This window comes from Podarcis pityusensis (genome assembly GCF_964106645.2).
Source record: "Podarcis pityusensis genome assembly, chromosome: 6".
NCBI classification, from domain to species: domain Eukaryota; kingdom Metazoa; phylum Chordata; class Lepidosauria; order Squamata; family Lacertidae; genus Podarcis; species Podarcis pityusensis.
The window spans coordinates 92,933,829-92,950,699 of NC_138030.1; the positions used below are offsets into that span (position 1 = coordinate 92,933,829).

The 16,871-nt window shown below is 41.9% G+C and overlaps 1 protein-coding gene across 5 annotated transcripts in view; it reads right to left on the bottom strand.

Annotated features, from left to right (window-relative positions):
• Positions 1-493: 493 nt before the first annotated feature.
• TDRD5 (tudor domain containing 5) overlaps positions 494-16,871 on the bottom strand; it is a 28,399-nt gene continuing 12,021 nt past the window's right edge. For 3 of the 5 annotated variants that reach the window (XM_081012087.1, XM_081012088.1, XM_081012086.1), the window contains 12 exons: positions 14,062-14,213; positions 12,323-12,543; positions 10,814-11,026; positions 9,363-9,429; positions 8,393-8,593; positions 7,175-7,336; positions 6,355-6,561; positions 4,898-5,059; positions 4,062-4,280; positions 3,685-3,774; positions 2,546-2,717; positions 494-1,506 (listed from right to left, as the gene is read on the bottom strand). In XM_081012087.1, the coding sequence (XP_080868213.1) occupies positions 1,262-1,506; positions 2,546-2,717; positions 3,685-3,774; positions 4,062-4,280; positions 4,898-5,059; positions 6,355-6,561; positions 7,175-7,336; positions 8,393-8,593; positions 9,363-9,429; positions 10,814-11,026; positions 12,323-12,543; positions 14,062-14,213 (2,111 nt within the window). In that variant the 3' untranslated portion in view covers positions 494-1,261. The remainder of the gene's footprint in view (positions 1,507-2,545; positions 2,718-3,684; positions 3,775-4,061; positions 4,281-4,897; positions 5,060-6,354; positions 6,562-7,174; positions 7,337-8,392; positions 8,594-9,362; positions 9,430-10,813; positions 11,027-12,322; positions 12,544-14,061; positions 14,214-16,871) is intronic. The other 2 variants (XM_081012089.1, XM_081012090.1) reach the window with 2 other exon arrangements.

The following is a 16,871-nucleotide window of genomic DNA, read 5'->3' on the forward strand; positions in this document are numbered from 1 at the left end:
CATGCTCAAGATGCTCAGGTAACTTTTCTGACACGGGGAGAAAGAGGGTGAGCAGGTTTCAAATTTGCTCCAGAGGCCATGTAAGCTATCCCTAAAGATGGTAAACACTGCCCCCAGGTGAAGGATGTTAGGAATTTTTCCTCTGCATTTTATTGGAAGTCATAAACACTATGATCATGAGGCGCCCCACACCGCTCCCTTAAAACCCTAAAATTGGAGGCTTAAGGAGTATCGTGGGGGTGGGGAAGTGGCTTCCTGTGAATGGAAACCAGTCCCCCCACTCCGCGAGCAAGGCATGCTCCTAAAGCACATCAACTGATGGGCAGTTGGGAGTGTGCCTTTCTCCCGCAAAGGAACAACCTGGAGCCCACTTTAAGCTCCCAATTCCTCCTTTAAAGTCCCACCCAACACCAGCTGCCATTTATTTATTTACTGAATTTATATCCCACCCTTCCTCCCAAAGGAGTCCAGAGCAGCAAACACATCCACAACATTTTTGTTTTGTTTGTTTTTATTTTCCATAGGCCCCTACTCAACTGTATCAGGCTCATAACAAGGAACCTGGCCTGACACTTGGTGGGTAAAACTGTAACTTCTGACTGTGTCCTGGTTGCTGCTGGACTCTGCGCTTATACAGTCAAACCTCGGTTGTCGAATGTAATTCGTTCTGGAAGCCCATTCGACTTCCGAAATTTTCGACAACAGAGGTGCAGCTTCCAATTGGTTGCAAGAGCTTCCTGCACTCAAGCAGAAGCTGCGTCAGACATTCAGCTTCCAAAAAAAATGTTCAAAAACTGGAGCACTTACTTCCGGGTTTTTGGCGTTTGGGAGCCGAAACGTTCCAAAACTGAGGTGTTTGGGAGCCAAGGTTTAACTGTACATCAAGTTATGAAAACAAACAAACAAATCCTTTCTGAAATAGCCTGGAATAGCTCCCTTCTTTAAATGCACTCAATACTTCAAAAATATATACAGAACTGTCTAGCTACAATAAAATATCCAGTTTAAAATAGTTTGGTGCAAACATGACAATAGGACAACTCACTGATTACTTTTGGAACAATTCTATTAAGAACAGGAGAATCCACAAAACTATACAAACAGGGGAAAAGTTAGCACTCATTGCCACATTTAGTCCAAATTGAAACATAGGTAGAATTCCCATAGCCTTCAAGCCTTTTTTTTCCTTTACCAATGTGTACAAGAAAGCAACCAGCCACTGAAGTCTCGAATAGCCATCCAGCCACACCTTGGGCTTTCCTCATATCGCCATCTTCTTAAGATGAAAGGAGAAAAAGCCGCCAGATGTAGCTAAGCGTGCTGAGGCTCCAAGGGCTACACTGGGGCTGCAAGCGACGCAGGATGCCGGGGAACCCTGAAGTTTGGCAGTGAACACCAAGGCATTGTGGCCTGTGCCCCCTTGGTTAGGGCAGCTGCGAGCGGTATACAGGGTTATTACTTGGGTCCTGGAGGCGTCATCCACCTTCCTCTCTGAAGGAACATTTCCTGAACAGCAAAGAGAGAAAAAAAAGTGACCTTGGGCTATGTAGTTCACAGGATTCAGATTCGGCTCTCTGACCTGGCAAATCAACAGGGAAATTCCACGGGCCAATTCACACTTGGGGGTGGCAACTTATGTGCTTCCCTGACAAGAGAGTACAGGGTTGGCTACAAGACATTTTGGCACCTGAGGCAAAGCACAAAATGGCATTCCCCCCACCCCACCCACGGAAGAAGGGGTGAGTGAAGATCTACATCAGGAACAAACAGTGGAATCGGGATCTGCTGCTCCTGCAGATCCTGCCACCTAAAGCGGTTGCCTCGCTTTGCCTCAGGCTGGCCCTGACTGAAGAAAAACCGGGGAATGGACAATGTAGTCCCATCCCCATTTTTTATTTCATTTGTTAGTCACCCTACACAAAAACATCTCAAAGTTACTTAACAGATAAGAGAAAATAAAAACCGATAAAATCAACTTTAGAAACCAAATTAAAAACCATGTACAATACAAAATTCCTAAAATGCTCACCCAATGATACAATAAGAAGGGCAAATCCTACCCCACCCCACTAAAAGATGAGCAGCACAGCAGAGGCTAATTTAGCCACCAAATGCCTGAGTAAATCATAATGTCTTAGATGGGTACCTAAAAACTGATAGTGAGTATGCCAGGCAGGCACATTTTTATTGGAATACTGCGAAATTGAACCACGGGAAGCAGCTCCTATGTGGGTGCAGTAATGCACCAACTGCGCCTCGATATGAGCTGCAGGATCCTCCCACATTGTTTCAGTAGGATATGCTGTGCACAAGCAACCATTCAAGGCACTTAGGCAGTAAGGTTTCCACACTTCTCTCTCTGCTGCAACTTTAATGATGAATGAGGTGTCCATTTCGCCGCTCAGACTCCAAGTGGGACTCTGCGCAGACATTCTTAGGACTTGCAGTTTAATGTCAATAGAGTAGTAAGGGTACTACTTAAACAGGATTAATATAGCCAGATTATGCACTTGAACAGTTTTTGCTTTAAGCAGCCCACAAGTACCGTGTATGGCAGATGGTGATGGAAGTGGTTGGGAACCGTAGCCAGATAATTTGTTCAGATCCAAATCTAATTTGTTCTCCTCTGCTGATTGCTTGGAATGGACAATGGAGATGTAAAACTCTTGCAGCGTTTGTGACAAAGAATCAGATGTAGCTCCAAGAGTGTTTCTTGCCTGTAGTCAAATGGACAGGGAAGAAACCTGATTTAGGGCAAAAGTAAACCCGTGTGACCCATGCCACTGTCACAGGCCACTGAAAAGAACTGAGAGTTTATTTTCCTTCATACACAAACAGTACCTGCCACTAACACACCGCTATTTGGCAAACTCTGTAAAAAGCAGAGGACATGCAGTGAACACATGTACCCAGACACCAGGAAGGGCTAATCACCACAGGGCTCTATGTGTTTACACTGCGTTAACAAATGCACTTCCTTTTTATATTTTATGGGATTTTTTACTGCTAATTCACTGGCATTTGTGGAAGCAAGCTAGTCCTTTTCTCCTATTTATCATCTCAATCCATATTTTGGCTACAAAACAGGTTCCCATGACAGAGCTAAGAACAGAGAAGCAAGGGGAGTGAGTTTGTAGGGCATTACTGGTATAAAAAATGGAGACAGAACAGAGGCACTGCAACCATGGTTAACAGGATTCACTCAAACACAGCTGAAAGAATCCATGGCACTGGGAAAGTGGAACATTCTGGGACTCTTTCTTCCCCAGTTTGTACAAAATATGCCAGCCTGCATACAGAAGAAAGGTATGGCGCAAACCTAAGCAAACCTGAATACCCATTTCCCATATTGATGTTTAGCACAACTTCCATTTGTCCCTCCTTGCCAGAAGTAGCCTGGAGGTGATGTTCCTCTTTTTAAAAAAAAAAAACCAGTAACACTCAACATGCGAAGCAGTCAGTGAAGGGTATAGCCTGGATAGAGTGAAAGATAAAACAGACTTGCAGGTCCCCATTAGACCTCTGAGTTCTCCACAACCACGCTAAGATTCAACAAGTATGTAGGGTCTGACAATGTATCTTGGGTTATGCAACCATGCATGCCATCCCAATAATGGAATTAATCTGTGCTACTTTAAAGCCGGAAATCAAGTTTACAAGGTAAGCCAACGGAAATGACTTTACCTCCATTCTTCCAGATAACTCCACTTTTCTGTTCAGGGGTTCCAGACTCAGACAGTTTGTTCTCTCAAAGGGAATGGAAATATCCACATTCTGCCAAAAATGTGTTACACATTTGGTAAGTAAAAGGGCCCCCAAAAAGTGATGCTCATTGACAGTAAAAGCAAGAGGGATAATGTGAACATAGTTCAGCAAACGTACTGGCAGAAAAAAGTGGTTAGGATAACTAAGATTAAGAAAAGAACTTTCTCTGGTAAGTACAATGGGAGTGGCAAGGAAGGGCTTTATCTTCCCCTAAAACTGGCATATAGCAATAGCCATTCCATCCATCATCATTCCATCTGACCATTTCCCTCCCATCAACACTGAACAACCACCACCTGTTGTGTCAATTCCTGGTTGTGCTGAGTCTCCTCCTCATTCCCTTCATCACTCGAAGAATGGCAGGGAAACACGGCGTTGTCAGGGGACAAAGTATCACCATTTTTCTCTTCTTCATAATGCTTGGAAGGTGTCCAGTTCTCATCCCAGATTTCGTCGCACATATATACTGGCTCGAGGAGCGGCATCTCAGAGCCTGAGCGTGAGCCTGCTGTACCCTAGAAAACGATTCAGGGCCAAGTTACAGTACCGTCAACTTTTTAAAGGAATGTTTTTACGTAATTCAATGCACTTTGTTTTAAACAATTCACTTGCTGATACAACAAAACTGTCTGCTAGAAGGAAAAGAGAGGGGTAGCAAGGTGGCCAGCCAGTCCTTTTAAAGGAACCCACCCCAAACTTTTCACAAGAATCTCACCGGGCCACATGAGATGCTGTAGGACTCCCAAGAGCTACTCTCCTCCTCGCCGGCAATATTGGCCACCTCACTACCCCACAAAACAGCTGCCGGCTTCAAGAGGCTTGTTTAACACCTCCACCACACACCCCTTTAAACTGCAGTGCAGTTTAAGTTACATGTTAGTGGGATTAGATTGTCCCAATAAAATCTTTGTTTAAACAAATAAACAAATGGAAGGTATTTGTTGAGGTCTCCAAATGAAACTAGTATGGTATCTTAGATCAAAGTGATTCCATTACCCATATTATGTTCTAATGGGTCTTGGAGAAGCTCTCCCTGTTAACTTTGCTCATGTATTTATTTTAACTGCTTGGATATACTTCACTAGATGCAACATCAATGCTTATTTAAACAGAAAAACTCAAAAATCTCCACCTGGGAAAGCACTTCATTGTAGCAAGACCCTGAATCTGGTACTTCTGGAAGGTCACAAAGAGATTCCTGCGTAAGCAAGGGCGTTTCTGCTTTTGTCAAACCAGACTGCTGCTCCGGTCCGGGTTTCAGATACAATGTGGAAAAGAATGGCTCTCTGAAATTCTGTTAAAGGCAGGAGAATGAAGAATATTATTTATTTAATAAATTTGTATACAGTTTAAAGAAAAACTCTTACCAAAGTAGTTTACAAGTCATTTGCCAATGCAACGTTAAGATAATATGAAACCAAAAACTCATACGCAGTACAGTATTTCAAAACATTACTAAAAGTCCAGAGGATCAACACTACTACCAGCTCGATACTGAAACCTAGAACAAGCAAACCAGGGTTTACAGGTGCTTGTTTGCTCTCATTTTCTATCTTCTTACAACTTTGGCTGCTAGAATCAATGGTAACTGAGTCCTTGTTTTTTCTACGTAGCATGCCTCTCCCAACAATCTAGATCTACTGTGTATTTTCTCCCCCTGAAAAGCACTTCCTGAGAAACAGGTTATATTACAAAAATAAAAGTTTGTTGCAGATGGATTATGCATTATCTCACAGTGTTTCCTTTTGAAAAAAGATGTAGGCAACCCTATTATGTACCCACACTTGCCCAATAACTGTGTGGGTTATACCAAAATCACAATTGCCACTTCTTTATTTCTTTATCTGGGGCATGTGCAGGAAGGAAAAGGCATGGCTGGGTTCAAATGCCTATCAAGTAATCACACCTAACCTTGTGGATGGCAGGATCTAGAATCAATCTAGACTGAAAGCAGCATACTGAAGACACACACGAGCAATTTGGGGTCCAGAAGAACTTTCTCTGGTAAGTACAATGGGAGTGGCAAGGAAGGGCTTTATCCTCCCTAAAACTGGCATCTAACTATAGCCATTCAATCAACCTACATCAGTGATGGGACTGCATCAACTCACCTAAGGCCAGCAACTTTTAAATTCTTTCCATTCCAGCTGGTCTTTGTAAGCAGTCTAGGAATAGCTGGTGTCTGAATTTTCTTTTTTCCCTCCTCCCCACCAAATCCATTCCGTTTTCTGTTGTGTCTTTTATATTATAAACCCAACGGCAGGGCCACTTTGAAAGTCATTTAATCTGAAGGGAAAGGGGTTACAACTCTCTAAATTTTGCCTGTCCAACTGGGTTGATCGTGGGCTGTCCCAGCTCACGTGATGGTCCAAAAAAACCCCCTCAACAACTCTTGATCTCTGCCCCTAAATCTTTTTATTATCTTTTTAATAAATAAATCTATTGTGCTGGAGAGCATTGCCTCTGGTCTCAGACTTTGGGATAATAAAAGGGCTAGAAAGACATAGCTAAGGGATACGAAAAGGCTTTGCAACTTCACCAACAACCCATCTGACCATTTCCCTCCCATCAACACTGAACAACCACCACCTGTTGTGTCAATTCCTGGTTGTGCTGAGTCTCCTCCTTATACCCTTCATCACTCGAAGAATGGCGAGGAAACACAGCGTTGTCAGGGGACAAAGTATCACCATTTTTCTCTTCTTCAAAATGCTTGGAAGATGTCCAGTTCTCATCCCAGATTTCGTCGCACATATATACTGGCTCGAGGAGTGGCATCTCAGGGTCTGCTGTACTCTAGAAAACAATTCGGGGCCAAGTTACAGTACCATCAACTTTTAAAAGGAAAATTTTTAATTCAACGTCCTTTGTTTTAAACAATTCACTCGCTGATAAAACAAAACTGTCTGCTAGAAGGAAAAGAGAGGGGTAGCAAGGTGGCCAGCCAGTCCTTTTAAAGGTACCCACCCCCATCTTTTCACAAGAATCTCACCGGGCCACATGAGATGCTGTAGGACTCCCAAGAGGTACTCACCTCCTCAACGGCAATATTGGCCACCTCACTACCCCACAAAACAGCTGCCGGCTTCAAGAGGCTTGTTTAACACCTCCACCACACACCCCTTTAAACTGCAGTGCAGTTTAAGTTACATGTTAGTGGGATTAGATTGTCCCAATAAAATCTTTGTTTAAACAAATAAACAAATGGAAGGTATTTGTTGAGGTCTCCAAATGAAACTAGTATGGTATCTTAGATCAAAGTGATTCCATTACCCATATTATGTTCTAATGGGTCTTGGAGAAGCTCTCCCTGTTAACTTTGCTCATGTATTTATTTTAACTGCTTGGATATACTTCACTAGATGCAACATCAATGCTTATTTAAACAGAAAAACTCAAAAATCTCCACCTGGGAAAGCACTTCATTGTAGCAAGACCCTGAATCTGGTACTTCTGGAAGGTCACAAAGAGATTCCTGCGTAAGCAAGGGCGTTTCTGCTTTTGTCAAACCAGACTGCTGCTCCGGTCCGGGTTTCAGATACAATGTGGAAAAGAATGGCTCTCTGAAATTCTGTTAAAGGCAGGAGAATGAAGAATATTATTTATTTAATAAATTTGTATACAGTTTAAAGAAAAACTCTTACCAAAGTAGTTTACAAGTCATTTGCCAATGCAACGTTAAGATAATATGAAACCAAAAATGCAGGAATAGGAGATGAATTTTTAAAATCATCAGAAGGGATTGATGGAAGTCATAGGCTAACTATAGCCACAAATGTATAAGATGGGGTGGGATGGTTGTTTTGTCTGGAAAGTATGTTAAAACCAATAAAAAAATATTTTAAAAAGAAAAGAAGGAATAGTTCCAACCAAGGAGGACTGGTAGATAAAACTGATGGAATATGCAGAGACAGCCAAACTTACAGGAAGAAATCAGGAAGAGAAAAAAAACTAATAAAGATTGGGGTGCATTTACTGACTATTTAAAAAGTTATTGTAAACAACTTAAAGCTTTAGCAGGGTTAACTTAAAACGAACAGTAAAGAATATGTGAAGAAAGTTTACAGGAAACAAACAATTGAGGCATTTTGTAGATATGCAGAAGAAAAGATAAACCGAAGGAACCATGAATGGGGTGGGGGGAAAGTTGATTTGTTCTTATTTTGGGGTTTGTTGATTTTTATGCATTGTTGCAAAATGAAAAATGATAAATAAAATTCATTTTTTAAAAAGATTTAACAACCTGGAAATTAACTAAAAATAACTAGGGTTTTTTTTAAAAAATATATAATAATGCAACTGAATTAAATATAATAATAATCATGTGGGCTTTTTCTGGGTCACTGATTTTTAACATACTTATAATCATCAAACTATGTTTCCACATGCTTTCACATGGTGCTCTCTTAGAAAAAAAGCATGCCATGTCATTCTTTTTATCATCCTTCCACAGACTTAACATTTTTTGGTTTGGTTTAGTTAGCACTAAGAACACTTGGGACATCCCCATCCCCCCTCAGTTTTCAATGGGTCATCACCACAAATCAGTTTAAGAACCTCATGGCCTTAAGAGATACTTATCCATTTTAACCTTCCCTTAGTGCCTCCGGCAAATATTTGCCCTCACCTTGGAAGGAAGGTTTTCTCTGCAGATGAATGCATGGCCCTTTAATCTCAGTGCATTGTGCAAGTAGACATCCTCGTCAGAGCTGGTGTCACAGAGGAAGAGGTAAAGGATTCCATCTATGTATTCATCCACGACTCCCACAAGCAGCTTCAGCTCACACAACCTTTGGAATTCATGTATGTCACTGGCAGTCCAATTGTCCTTGATAAAGAAAGGATAAGGTACAAAGTCAAGCAGAGTTGAAAAAATAATTTCATTGGCTCTGCACATCAGATTCTATCTAATTAGTCTTAATACATTCCAGCTGCTTTTTGTGTTCTCCTTTTGTATCTCGATTCCCCCCCCCCTAAAATAGCGCTTCAAATCTTATTTATCTTTACTTTCCAAAACACATTTTTCTTATTCACTTATTCTTTGAGCTATTCCACCTTCTGAACTTTAAAATTCTGATGTTATCATTGCTCTTAATCCTTCATGACTCTTCTTCCGCCCTAACATCTTGTGATATACAGATATAACTGACAAGTATACCCTTGGTTGCTCCTTTCACTCCAAATAATATGCAACAAGATAGTTCAGTTGATTAGAGCATGCTGATAATGCAAAGGTTGCAGGTTCGATTCCCATGTGGGAAAGCTGCATATTCCTGCATTGCAGGGGGTTGTACTAGAATCCTGAGGGTCCCTTCAAACTCTATGATTCACTCATCCACTAGATGTAGGGCATGAAGAGAAGCAGTCTCAGCAAATACCTAACCGTTATGAGATTTCCTTAAGTATTTGCCAAAGCTTGTGCACTTTTTGGATGCAACATAAAAATGCTACAACATTGGTAAAAAATGTGCAGTAAACAAATGAACACATACGTTAAAGTTTAAAACAAGAACAGAAAACAAAAGCCAGCTTATTTTTAAGTTGTTCCCAAACATCTAGGGTAAGGTTAGTTGAAAAAATAATACATATATACATACCTCTGTAGGTCTCACCCAAGCTAAGGAACAAGGGATTGCTTGAGCAGGAAGCTTTGCATAACAAGACCTGCAACAAGAACAAGGTAATTCAAAGGGCCACTTTTGACTTGCTGCCCCAAGCCAAGTAGTCTTGCATCAAACTGGATAATGAACAAAGCGTTGACATTTGGCATTTCCCACGAAAGAAAGTAAGCAAGACTGAGTCCACACAAAGGTGGATTTGATTTAAATCACGATTTAAATCACTAGTCAGTAAGACTTGATTTAACTCACTTTCTTTACAGAAAGACTCATTCTTGCTGGTATCATCTTAATATTTACAACTAGAGGAAGGTTTCATTTTTTGTGTGATAAATTTTCAGAGTAGTTTTTACAGTTATATCAAAAATTACTGATTTGGTTATACTATTAGAAGTACATAGATAATTATGAAATTATTGTGTGGGTTAATAAGTTAACTGTTTATATTTGGACTTTTTAAACAATTTAGTTAACTAAAACAATAACATTATAGCATATGTATCTATGTTTGTAAACTGATGTGGTTAAACAATTTTTTAAAAACTTAAAACTTAAAACAAATCCTTATTTCCTGATGAATAGCCTTTGGACTATACAGGGGTCAGCAAACTTTTTCAGCAGGGGACCGGTCCACTGTCCCTCAGACCTTGTGGGGGGCAGGACTATATTTTGGAAGGAAAAAAAATGAACGAATTTCTATGCCCACAAATAGCCCCGAGATGCATTTTAAATAAAAGCACACATTCCACTCATGTAAAAACACACTGATTCCCGGAACATCCACGGGCTGGATTTAGTAGGCAATTGGGCCGGATTCGGCCCCCGGGCCTTAGTTTGCCTATTTAGCAGAAGTGGATTTTCACCCACTTATGCTAAATAGCAAGAGTCATTTTGCACTGTACTGTCTGTGTTCCCAAACGTTATTTTACTGCCTATGACAGAGGGCAAGTCAGTTTTGAAAGAACTTTGGATTTTAGGTGTGAGATGACAAGATGTGGGAACTGATACGTAAGTGCTACCTTTGAAATCAGCCTTGGATGGTGTGGGTATGTGAGGTGGGGGCAGGCAGACAGGGAGACAGAGAAAGTGAAAAGAATGTTGAGTGAATGGACTTGTGTGTGAGAGGAAGGAAGGGTGCGTGGGATTTGCGTATGAGAGCATAAGAGTCATCTCTGCTGAATGAGGTCAATGACCCATCTAATGAGCATCCTGTTCTTGCAGTGGCCACCTAGAAGCTTTTGGGAAGTCTGCAAGCAGGACCGGAGTGCAGCAACTCATATCCAGGAACAGACTGCCTCTGAAAGTGGAGGTAGAACATAATCTTATCCTCCATTAATTTTTCTGAGAGCAAGAGTAGAAAAGAAAGAGGTCTCACCATTCACCAGTTCTCAGCCGATAAGCATTCCCTGCCTAGCACACGATTTACTTACTTCAGAAACCTCAGCGAGGATTTCTGGGCAGTCCTCGTACTTCCGAAGTCCGGGTAAAACACTTCCACTTCCTGGTCATTGAGCACTCGATGAATGATAACTCTGTACCACCATTTGTCTTCCGAATTTTTTATACAACAAAGCTGACCAGGACTGATTGAGGCTTCGGGCATGATGTATCGGTCAGCTACATGTTTACTAGAATAGCATCGTCTGAAATACAGGATCCAAGTGGGTCACTAACAGTACAATCCTATGGCTAAGTAGCAGACATTTGAAGTCTTAAAAAACTTTTGAGTCTCAGATATCCCTATACCATTATTAATCTGCATTGAGATCTGCAAGAGAAGTCATCCCTGTGGTCCTGTTGATGGGACAAGTACACCATGCAGTGACCACAGATAGGGTCTTATCTGTGGTGGCTATAGAACTACAACTGGCATAGAAGCAGATCCAGGAGCAGATGACAGGGTGGGGACATTTGTGCTTTGCAGGGGTTGGACTAAATTATTATTATTTCTTATTTATACCCCCTCATCTGGCTGGGTTTCCCCAGCCACTCTGGGCGGCTCCCAACCGAATGTTAAAAACACAATACAGCATTAAACATTAAAAACTTCCCTAAACAGGGCTGCCTTCAGGTGTCTTTTAAAAGTAAGATAGTTGCTTATTTCCTTGACATCTGATGGGAGGGTGTTCCACAGGGCAGGCGCCACTACCAAGAAGGCCCTTTGCCTGGTTCCCTGTAACTTCACTTCTTGCAAAGAGGGAACCACCAGAAGGCCCTCGGCGTTGGACCTCAGTGTCCGGGCTGAATGATGGTAGGTGGAAATGCTCCTTCAGGTATACAGGACCGAGGCCATTTAGGTCAGCACCTCCTTCTTCTTCCTCTACAATTTCATGATTCTATGATTCATCTGATGTTCAGTTGCTTGTGTCACTGTTGACTCTGGTGGATAGGTAAAGGGGCAAGGAGGCTGTAGTGAAAACACTAGTGTGTTTGCACTGCACTGACTTTGTCCCTCCTCTTCCCTGCCTGAGTGTGCAGAGCAATGAGGACAACTGGAGGACAGGTGAACACTGCTGACTCTCCCTCTGATTACATAGACTGCTTGGGTGGCAGCTGAAAAATGCAGCTGTTCACCCAGGCTTTTGTAGGAGATTGACAAGATGGCACCAACCCAAAGAGATATGGGAAGTTTCATTGGTTGGATGCATTAAACATCTACTAAAACCCCATTTGTTTGTTCAGACCTATTTTGATGTTTAGAAGGGTTTTCTGCTCGGTTGATTATCGTGCTGCTTCAATAAAATAAAATACGAGAACCATGCACACTGAAATGTATACATCAAAGAATACCCTTCCCAAGAAACAGGGTAAAGTTTTTGCACATGAGTTTCGACAGACCACAAGAACACCCAATACCAAACTGGGTTCTCTTTTCTCCCTGCAATCCTAGCTCATATACAACGAAAAGCCCAGACCGAAATGGGTAAGTTCCCCCTCACCTCATTTCCAACATCATGTTTTCTAACTTCACTGACGTTTCTGCACTGTAGATTCGGACATAGAATTGCGAAGGAGAGACAATGTATTCCACAAATAGTCCCACTAAAGCACTGGTGTCCAGCTGGGGAAGGCTGTAAAGGCTTCTGTCCTGGACGGCATCTGGCGGGATTTCATTTTCCATGATCTCTTGAATAATGTGAGTATCCTCTATACCCAGGTGCTGCAAACATAAGGAAAGTAAAAGAAAGTCATTCTGATCCAAGCAGTACAACAGATTCATCCGGGACACTCAAGAGATTTCCAGGGCTGGAAAATCCCAAGTACTTGACTACACGGGAATCCAAAACGCTTTCCTAGTCTTCCAAGTCTCCATCCCAACAGCAATGAGTCTGGATGCCCTAACATGCAACATAAAGTGCCACACAGACAGCCCTAACTCCATTACATCCCTTCCTGATTTTCCATACCCTCAGTGAATAATTCCTCTATGACATGGTTCTGCTGAAACATCAAAGCCTCTCTCGCTCACATTTTCCTCACTTACTTATGTGTTTACATACTTATATTCCATTTCCCCAGGCAAAAACACTGCGCAGCTTGGGATATCACTGAACTAATATAAACACAATGTAAATAAACATTCTTAATACAATTTTAAAATGCAAACCAGAGAGATTTTTGAAAAACAAAGGTAGGAGAGACAGAGGTAGGGAAAAATCCTAATTGTGGGGGTGGGGCTATGGCTGAATACAGCCTGGAAACTTCTGTTACTTCAGAATTTGGTTGAGAGAAAGCTAACTGAGATTTTATGAAATTAGTGTATCACACCAATGCTTTGTCGTCTTCACTGGCTCCCAGACTATTCCCAGACCCAATTTGAGGTGTTGAACCTTTAAGGACCAGTTTGGACCAGGGTACCTGAACCACATGCCTACCAACCTACATCTAGAGATCTTCTCAGAAGTCCTACTCCAAATGAGATGTGGCAGTTGGCTACATCTCAGTGGCAGCGCTCACTGTAGAATTATCTTCCCAAGGAACTTCACCTGAAACCTACTGACAAAATGTGCATTCTTAAACTATATTATACTTTTGGTTTTTAATTTTAATTTTTTGTTCTTGTTGTGAGTTGCCTTGAGCACTTAAATTGCAGGTTGGCTTGCAAAACTCTGTTAGCAAGTAATAATTAAATAAACAAAGCTAATATATTAAACAATAAGGCACATTTTAATATCACTGGTTAAAGGAAAGCCTTAAATCTAATTTTGGTAACAAGTTAATAAATATTTTGACAGAATATGTACAACTTGCAGACTTATATAGAATAAGAGAATAAGAAGAGCACACGTTTAAAGAAGATGGAAAAAGTTTATTGAATATATGGGAAATAATTGTGTACAGCTGAAAATGCTGGCAGCATTAAGATAAATTAAACAATGTAAATGTTGATGGATGCAATAATGGAATACTGAAAGGTATAGCTTTTGTAAAATATGCAGGGATTTATGATGTGTAAAATGAACCAGGGAAAGGGAAGAAGTCACGTCACTGATATCTTAAGGATGTAAAATGAGTATGTTAAACTGTAAAACAGAAAAATTAATAAAAATTATACACAAAAACAACTGATTTTAAAAAAAAAATACAATCCACTGTTAGTCGTCTCTTGATATCTATCCAACTGTTGTAAAACATGACGCTACATGTTAACCATGATACCACGGCAATGTCAGCCTACCGGTGTCGTCATCTTCGTTACTACACTAAGTTTCACATCTGGAGCCTTAGATTCCTCCAGAGGAAAATTCCAGCTGAGCAGCTCATGCACATCTGGCGTCTCTTCATGTGCTAAAGAGTCAGGCTGGGCAATCTTATCACTTGCATGCTCATCTATAGGAACAACAGATACTTATGTTTAGAAGGCAAACACACAACCTTCATTTTAAAAAGTCTGAATTGGCAGTTCCCAAAGTTCAAGCCCAAAGGAGGAAGTTTGCATTCAAGAATCATACATCACAGAGGCAAGGCCAAAGCCGTTTCCAAGCTTGGGAGGAGAGGGGGTTGCGGGCTAACCCCTGCCACACACGCGGGGGCTGGCTTATTGCCCCCGTGAGATCCAGGGAATCCCCGGGCGTGTCGTCGACCCGGACCTGCCAATCGGTGGGCTGGGGAGGCATGGCCTAGCCTACTTAAGGCCAGGCACGCCCGGGGACCGCCCTCTTTCCCCTTTCCAGCTGAGCGGTTTATGTTTAGTTTATGTATAGTTTATGTATAGTTATATGTTTTAAGGAAACATAGTTCATCTGCCATTTTCACACCTGGGAAAAACCAACCAGTGTCCAGTTGGAATAGGCTCCCATTCTGAATCAGGGCAGGGTCCTGACCTGCTTTTCTGCTCAAAATTTCCCCTACTTGGCTGCTATTCCCCCCCCCCCAAAAAAGGTGTTGTTAAATTCAAAAATAAAAGTAGTCTATTAAGCATGCATGCTTAATGCATCTTCACACATCACAGAAAATTAGGAAGGACCTAAGACAGGCATAGACAAATTTGGCCCTCCAAATGTTTTGAGACTACCATCCCTGAGCACTGGTCCTGTTAGCTAGGGATGATGGGAGTTGTAGTCCCAAAACATCTGGAGGGGCTAGTTTGCGTATGCCTGATCTAAGAATAAGAATAATAATAATAATAATAAATTTTATTTATATCCCGCCCTCCCCAGCCGAAGCCGGGCTCAGGGCGGCTAACAACAATCAAATAATCAAAAAATCAAATAATCACACAATCTAAAAATATTTCATTATAAAAATTAATTAAATCAAATTGATGGCAACCAATTAAGCAAAGTTCTGTGCAGGTTGCCAGAGGAGGGAGTCAGGCTGCGCCCTGATCAAAGGCCTGGCGGAACAACTCTGTCTTGCAGGCCCTGCGGAAAGATGTCAAGTCCCGCAGGGCCCTAGTCTCTTGTGACAGAAGAGGGAGGGAGGCATCTGAAGACCATCTCAGAGCCTGTTCAGCTGGACATTCCCTCGACCTGTGAAAAGAGCCTTGATACAAACATAGGAAGCTGCCATATACTGAGTCCATCTACTTGGTCCATCTTGCTCAGTACTGCAACTGACTGTGGTTCTCTAGGATTTGGGGGGGGGGGGGGGCTTTCCCAACCCTACCTGGAGATGCCAGAGACTGATCCTGGGACCTTCTACTTGCAAGACAGATGCTCTACCACTGAGCTATAGCCCTTCTCTGCTTTGATAAATTTGATATGTTGATATTGTTTAGCGCAATTTGTAAAAATATAGTTTAATGTTTCTTCGGATCCACCTTGGAAGGATCTGTAAGCTGGAAAGTGAAACAAGGTGCAATCTGCCAGCCTTTCTGAGGGCTAAAATTACAAGCTGCAAGCATGGTTCACCTTTGTTTCACCCCTGCCAAATATTCTGGAGCAGACCATCCCACTTATAAGGACGCTATTATCCTGCGCACACTCAGCCAAGGCGGACAAACGGCTGGTGGTTTAATTCCTTTTTGACAAAAGCATGCACTTACAGCAGCTCCTAGGGGGGCACAGAATGCACACACACCACAACTTCTGCCCTCTACATAGCTGGCATCAACTTTTTCAGGCTTGTGCCCCAGTTGAACAACTGGCACATTAGTGGGACACCCCCCCCCCAGCTTAAGCACCCTCATCAGACAAGAGTGCACACAAGCAACTGGCGACTTCCTGGTGAGGCGATAGCCTGGGTAATGAGCCATTAAGGGAAGCAAAGGAAGGGGCTCTGTACCATACAGCAAATGGGTGGAGGCCTCTTCCTCAACTCGTGGGTAGTTGGAAGGACAAAGGCAGAGTGGAGAGTGTTAAGTGATGTGAGATAGAAGCTAGAAGGTGAAAAGCAACAGGCTAGGAAGCCAGAGTCAGAGCGATGTTTGATTTCTGTTCGAATCTAAGGCTGCAGCTTTGGAAGAAGCAAAAGCTCATTGGGGTGTTAATGCTGTGAATCCTGCCATCCTAGACTCATTTTGTATATATGTGTAAATAAATCACATATTATAAATAATAATAATAATAATAATAATAATAATAATAATAATTTATTATTTGTACCCCGCCCATCTGGCTGGGTTTCCCCAGCCACGCTGGGCGGCTTCCATAGAAACAAAAAATACAGTAAAATATCACCGATTAAAAGCTTCCCTATTATAAAGACACCACAATCTCCACGGTGCCTCATTCCAAGGAAACTGAACCTTGGTAAACACCTGGAACGCCTGGAATCTCACACTACAGTGGTACCTCGGGTTAAAACGCTTCAGGTTACAGACTCCGCTAACCCAGAAATAGTACCTCAGATTAAGAACTTTGCTTCAGGATGAGAACAGAAATTGCGCGGCAGCAGCAGGAGGCCCCATTAGCTAAAGTGGTACCTCAGATTAAGAACAGTTTCAGGTTAAGAACAGACCTCCAGAATGAATTAAGTTCTTAACCTGTGGTACCACTGTACTTGGAAATTGAGACGGCATGTGATAATATATTGTGTGCCAAGGGG